This window comes from Camellia sinensis, unplaced genomic scaffold (genome assembly GCF_055761805.1).
Source record: "Camellia sinensis isolate YWXY unplaced genomic scaffold, ASM5576180v1 Unanchor12, whole genome shotgun sequence".
In the NCBI taxonomy this organism is placed as follows: domain Eukaryota; kingdom Viridiplantae; phylum Streptophyta; class Magnoliopsida; order Ericales; family Theaceae; genus Camellia; species Camellia sinensis.
The window spans coordinates 1690439-1697519 of NW_028128998.1; the positions used below are offsets into that span (position 1 = coordinate 1690439).

General features: G+C 37.9%; 1 protein-coding gene across 1 annotated transcript; it reads right to left on the reverse strand.

Annotated features, from left to right (window-relative positions):
- Window positions 1-4592: 4592 nt before the first annotated feature.
- Window positions 4593-5453, reverse strand: LOC145814694 (uncharacterized). The gene has a single exon (XM_082911702.1). It carries the CDS (start codon window positions 5451-5453, stop codon window positions 4593-4595), a length of 861 nt encoding a protein of 286 aa, XP_082767828.1.
- Between the last annotated feature and the right edge of the window lie 1628 nt (window positions 5454-7081).

Below are 7081 nucleotides of genomic sequence, written 5' to 3' on the forward strand. Positions count from 1 at the left end.
CTACCATTCTTTTTAAGAGACAAATAATAATATTCTAAACATGAGATAACAATATAATTATACACAGAAATTACAACCATTAGAATAGTTTCAGTAATTTTAATAATTTAGGTGACACTCGAAATCTCACCAAAGAGATTTAACTTACCAACCACTAAGCATGGCAACGGTTAATTTGAAACCCTCCCTTGGTCAAATATTTAAGTGTTACCAACCGTAACTACCAGGGATGCCCACGTCCGGAGTTATATACCCAAGTAGTGGCATCCGTGGTCTGCCCCAAGGAAACGGTCAGCCAGGGGTAAGCAACCTCCCTGTGTGCCACCTGCACATCCACCCTTATTCCAAAACCGAATACCGAAAAGGGTTCAAATAAGTCCTGTGCCATCTTAGAGTTTCGCAACACAATTTACGTGAGAATTCTCAAAACCAGGGCTCACCCTGAACAACCGGTGTTAACCGTCAACTCTTAATTCCGTACAGTCTTTAAACCAAGACTCACCCCGAACAACTGGTATTAACCGTCAATTGTTAACTTTGTATATGTCGTTAATCATTTCAGTTAATTTTGATATTAATCACAAATAACTCTAAATTTTTAATCACAAGTAATGTTATACCAACTCATTAAAATTCCCAATCATAAAATATTGCACGTGTCACACAATACTAAATAAAAGGACAGAATTTAAATAAACAATTTATTTAAACCATGGTATGAAATAATAATTTAGATACAAGAATTAAACCCTAAATACACACATGCACAAATTTTTTGATTTACAAAATTAGACTAGCGTAATATTAAAGTGGTGATTTTATTCTGTCCAGAAAAATTTTTAGAGTATAAACCTTGCAAATAAAATTATAAATACATTACTTATACAACTCTAAAATTCATATCAATCTACAGGATACTCAATAAACATGTTATGGTTATTTTTCAGAAAGATTTTTCCAAAAATAACTTATAAATAATTCTAAAGAAATTCCAAGGGTGTTTATGACACAGATTTGTCACATTTCCTTACATTAATTCCATGCTTAAATTTATAGATCAAACCCATAATCTAAAAATTTATCATGAAACTAGACTTCTCAAATTTCATCTTTTAGTTAGAAATTTCCAGATTTGGCTTAGTATAGAATTTTAAATAAATTTTCAAATACATGGTAAAATCTGTCTCACAGTTTCAGATTTAGTTAGAAATTTGTATAAATTCGTAGAACGCTCGAAAATTGTTTCCAAACATTTCTGGATAAACTAGACACCATTATCAACAACTTTGTAGAAGAAATCATCTCGAAATTTTGAGTGTAAAATTGTCTAAAAATTCGGGTAACATGCTGGCAAATTCAAGACAGATTATTCTCAACACAGTTTCAGATTTAGTTAAAAATTTGTATAAATTCGTAGAAAGCTCAAAAATTGTTTTCAAAAATTTCTGGATAAACTAGACATCATTATCAACAACTTTGTAGAAGAAATCATCTCGAAATTTTGAGTGTAAAATTGTATAAAAAATCGGGTAACATGCTGGCAGATTCAAGACAGATTATTCTCAACACAGTTTCAGATTTAGTTAAAAATTTGTATAAATTCATAGAAAGCTCAAAAATTGTTTTCAAAAATTTCTGGATAAACTAGACATCATTATCAACAATGTTGTAGAAGAAATCATCTCGAAATTTTGAGTGTAAGATTGTCTAAAATTTGGGTAACATGCTGGCAGATTCAAGACAGATTATTCTCAACACTGTTTCAGATTTAGTTAAAAATTTGTAGAAATTCTTAGAAAGCTCAAAAATTGTTTCCAAAAATTTCTGGATAAACTAGACATCATTATCAACAATTTTGTAGAAGAAATCATCTCAAAATTCTGAGTATAAAATTGTCTAAAAATTCGAGTAACATGCTGGCAGATTCAAGACAGATTATTCTCAACACAGTTTTAGACAATGTATCAAATGTACATAATCGGAAAAATTTCAATTATATAAAAAAAAATGAGAGGGTTGAGAGGGTTTTCTTACTTAGTAATAGAGTGAAAAAATGGTTGAGAATTTTGGCTTCTTTAATCTCCTACTCTTCTTCCTCTCCTAACACCAAGCTTGGTGGCTTTGGGGATTTTTTTTTTTTTTTTTTTTTTTCTTTTTCTTTTTTCTCACCGGATGCTTGCATGCACAAGGAAGGCTTGCATGCATATAAATATTGAAGACATCTCTCTCTCCCTCTCATTCTTTCCATTATTTTATTTTCTCAAAAACATTCCATTCCCTTTCTCCAAGTTCTAAGAATGAGCTTTCCCTAAATTTTATGGTTTCCTAATTTCTAAGAGATGGTGGGTTTGGTAGGAACTATGGGTTGTTTGCCCATGGTTTGTTTGTTTGTATTATTTTTTTTTTATTTTTATTTTTTGTGTGGGTTTCTGAAAATTGGCACACTAAGATTTTTAACTAAGGTATTTAGTAAGAATAGTTGTTATATTGAATCATAATTAAAATAATTTATAAACAACAAATATTGAACACCCACAAAATTACTATTCTTAATAATGTCTTGTTAGTGATTGAATTGAGTCAATTTAAAACTAACTTTTACACTAATGTATAATTCAGATAGACTGTAGACAAAATTAATTAATAAATTTTCTTTAAAGAATAATTAAAAGATGGGTTTTCACAATCTACCATCCTAAAAGAAAATTTCGTCCTCGAAATTAATTCGTACCTTTAGACTCGAATAGTTGAGGGTAATTGATACGTATCATATCTTCTCGCTCCCACGTTGACTCTTCCGTCCCACGATGTCTCCAGAGAACTCGAACCAATGGTATAATTTTGCCTCGTAATTTCTTCTCGCGACGATCTAAAATCTTGACAGGCTTTTCTTCAAATGTCACGTCTTCATCAAGATTAATTTCCTCCCAATTGATGATGTGAGAAGGGTGTGGCTCGTATTTCCGTAGCATAGAGACGTGGAAAACATTATGCACTCCAGCCAGTTGAGGCGGTAGAGCCAAACGGTACGACACTTCTCTTATTTTGTCCAAAATTTCGAAAGGCCCTATGAAGCGAGGTGACAACTTTCTCTTCTTTCCGAAACGAACAACTCCTCGGCGAGGCTGTATTTTCAGAAACACATGATCTCCAACTTTAAATGCTAAAGGTCTTCTCCTTTGATCTGCATAGCTTTTCTGCCTACTCTGAGCGGTCTCAAGCCTTTGCCTAATTAGTTTCACCTTCTCGGTAGTTTCCTGAACTAACTCTGGCCCTAAAAGAGGTGTTTCTCCGACTTCTGTCCAACATATTGGTGATCGGCAAGGCCGTCCGTACAAAGCTTCATACGGTGCCATACCAATACTTGCTTGAAAACTGTTATTGTAAGAGAATTCGACTAGTGGTAAATATTTCTCCCAACTACCTTTAAAGTCCATCACACAAGCTCGAAGCATGTCTTCTAATGTCTGAATTGTTCTTTCCGATTGACCGTCAGTTTGAGGGTGAAAAGCTGTACTAAAACACAACTCTGTACCCAAGGCCTTTTGCAGACTTTGCCAGAATTGTGACGTAAAACGAGAATCACGATCTGACACTATTGAGACTGGTACTCCGTGCAATCTAATGATTTCTCGAATAAATAATCGACTTAAAGATTCGAGTGTGCCTGCTGGTCCTATTGGTAGGAAATGTGCCGTCTTAGTTAATCGATCAACCACCACCCAAATTGCATCACAATAAACAGTGTACCCAATGTCACGTTCGGGTATGACTAATATAGGAGCGCTTGTCAGTCTCTTCTTGAGTTCTTGAAATGACTGTTCATAAGTTTCGTTCCATTCAAACTTTACTCCTTTTTGCGTTAGGCGTGTCATCGGCTTGGCTAATTTGGAGAAATCCTGAATGAATCTCCTATAGTAACCTGCTAATCCCAAGAAACTACGAATCTCAAACGTATTCTTAGGTTGTTTCCATCCCATCACTGCTTCTACTTTAGCGGGATCCACTAATATCCCTGATTCAGATACAACATGACCTAAGAACTTTACTTCCTTTAGCCAAAATTCACATTTGCTAGCTTTAGCATACAATTGGTTTTCTCTTAGAATTTGCAAAACGGTCCTCAGATGTTGCTCGTGGTCTTCCTCCGATCGTGAATATATCAAAATATCATCAATGAATACTACCACAAATTGGTCCAAATAGGGGGTAAAGATTTTGTTCATTAAACTCATGAATACCCCAGGAGCATTTGTCAAACCAAATGGCATTACCACAAACTCATAGTGGCCATAACGGGTTCGAAATGCAGTTTTGGGTATATCTTCTCCTCTAACACGAAGTTGGTGGTATCCCGACCTAAGGTCAATTTTGGAAAAACATTTTGAACCTCTTAATTGATCAAACAAGTCATCAATTCTGGGTAAGGGATATCGATTTTTAATGGTGGCTCGATTTAGTTGTCGATAATCGATGCACAATCTTAAGGTTCCATCCTTCTTCTTTACGAATAATGCTGGCGCTCCCCAAGGGGACGTGCTTGGTCTGATGAACTTCTTACTCAACAGTTCTTGCAACTGCTCCTTCAATTCTCAAAGTTCAGCTGGCGCTATACGATGTGGTGCTATTGAAATCGGTGAAGTCCCGGGTTGAAGCTCAATCGTGAAATCTACATCTCGTTTTGGAGGTAATCCTGGTAATTCGTCAGGGAAAACGTCAGCGTACTCGCACACCACATAGGGTAATCCTGGATCCTCTCGATTTTCGTCTTCCAAAATTAGGCTCGCCAACCATCCAGTTAGTTGATCATGCCATCGCGACTTGCGACACGTTGGAGTTAGAGAATCTTGTCTATCCCCTTTAAATTGGACTTTCGTGCCGTTAAGGGAGGATGCTGTCACTGTCTTACAGTAACAATCAATAATGGCTCGATGAACTGACAACCAGTCCATTCCTAGGATGACGTCAAAATCTGACATATCCATAACTCTTAGATCACAGATCAAATGTGAACCGGAGATTTTTAGCTCGCAAGATTTACATACTAGATTTACTCGGGTTTGACCTCCTAAGGGTGAAGCGACACTCATAGCTATCTCTAACGCTTCTGGCTTTAAACCCAAACTTGTCACACATGCAGTGGATATAAAAGAATGCGAAGCTCCAGAATCAAATAATACTTTAACCCAAGAATTCATAAGGATTAACATACCTTGAATTACTGATGGGTTATCAACATCTTCTTCTTCTTGGAGAGCATACATTCTTCCTACTGCCTGTTGGTTAGTCTCTCCCAGTTTCTTTCCATTTCCAGCTCCTTGTGGTTGTGTTCTTGGTCGGCCTACATTCTTAGAGGCTTGAGGCTGCCCCTTGTTGGTCTGGGCATGTTGAGTAGGCTTAGAACCTTGCCCTGGTTGGCATTTGTTGTATGGTTGTGCCCCTCGCTGATCCATAAAATACTTCCCTCCTTGAGGACACTCACTTCGACGATGCCCCTGTTGACCACATCCGAGACATCTTCCTTTCCACTCACTTACAAAGTTTCCTCCTTACTGGTTTCCTCGATTCTGTCTTTGTTGCTGCTGCATCCCTCCGGCATAAGGTGCTGGCGCAGGATGGTTTCTGGTGTTGCGGACTGGGCCTCCTCCGCGTGGTTGGTTGTTGTTCCTTGATCGCTGATTTCGAATGCGTTCAGAATCTGCTAACTCTCGTTCCACAATTAAAGCTCGATCCACCATTTGGGCATAAGTGGAGAGTTGTACTGCGATCAATTTTCCTCTAATGTCTGTGTCCAAACCCCATTCAAATCGCCTAACCTTATCCCCTTCATTTGCTACTATGGCTGAAGCATACCGTGAAAGGGCTTCAAAACGGTTCGCATATTGAGCGACTGACATTTTTCCTTGTTTCAGTTGAAGGAACTCTTGAATCATTTCTTGTCTTAGCGAGTTAGGAAAATACTTTTCCATGAACAGGTCTTCGAACTGTCTCCAAGTTAATGTCTCTACTTGTCGAGTACTTTTGATCATTTCCTACCAATGATCTGCTTCCCCTTCCATTTGAAATGCTGCTATAGTCACTCTATCTTGTTCATTTCGGATGTCGGAAGTATCTAGCAACTTCTTAATTTGTCTTAACCAAGCTTCAGCTTCATGGGGGTTTGATCCACCAAGGAATTTGTGGGGACGTAGCTTTTCAAACTTTGCTATCATCTCCGATTTGTTTTGATCTTGGTTGCGGGGTGGTATATTGCCTACCCTATCAGCAATCGCGCGTATAATTCGAGCGACATCGCCATCAGGCACTCCATCGCCATTACCGTTGTTATTATTTCTTGTTCGTCCAGCCATTCTGCATGACGGGATTTTCTTGTGATTTATTCACTTATTTATTATCAGTATTATTATTATACTTATGTGCAAGGACAGTAAAAAAAAAAAAAAACTTCATTAATTAGATTAGATAAGCTACAATTAGCAAAATACAAATAGAACAAAGGAAAAGATTAAATAACATACTACGGGCAAGAGATAGCCCCTACAATCCGAGTTAACTCCTACACTCACAATTCTAAACTAGGCAATTTCTTTTACATGTGAGCATACAAAACAATCAGTTAGCCTAGTTTATAGTTCCCTTAAGACCCCTTAAAATAGCCAAGGAAAGTCTATCCACACCAGGGATTCCGGCTCCCATGTGGCTTGGAAAAGTCCCATGAATCGCCATAGCACCCTTATGAAGATAGCAGTTTCGCACACACGATGCCCTAGCAGCAGCACCGGCTCCTCCCGATAGGTCCTCCAGTCTCTAAAGTCCACTGACCCATCTCTCCTCACAATTCTGCTTGGGTCGGGCATGATATACTGAAGGCTCCAAAAGTCAAAAAGGTCGCCCACTCTTTCGGTGAAACCGTCCAGAAAGGGGCCTAGTTGATATACCCAGGGAGTCTCTTGTCTTAGAATCTGGATAGGTCCGATATAGGTGCCCACCCAACTCTCATTTTTCCAAGCACAACCTCCGAGGGGATAAAGTCTGACATATACAAAAGAGCCAATCTGCAACCCGTTTTGCACATCCCAAC

Bases quoted from the DNA above. Each gene is read 5' to 3' on its own strand.
- LOC145814694 (XM_082911702.1), bottom strand. From the start codon at position 5,453: ATGGATCAGCGAGGGGCACAACCATACAACAAATGCCAACCAGGGCAA.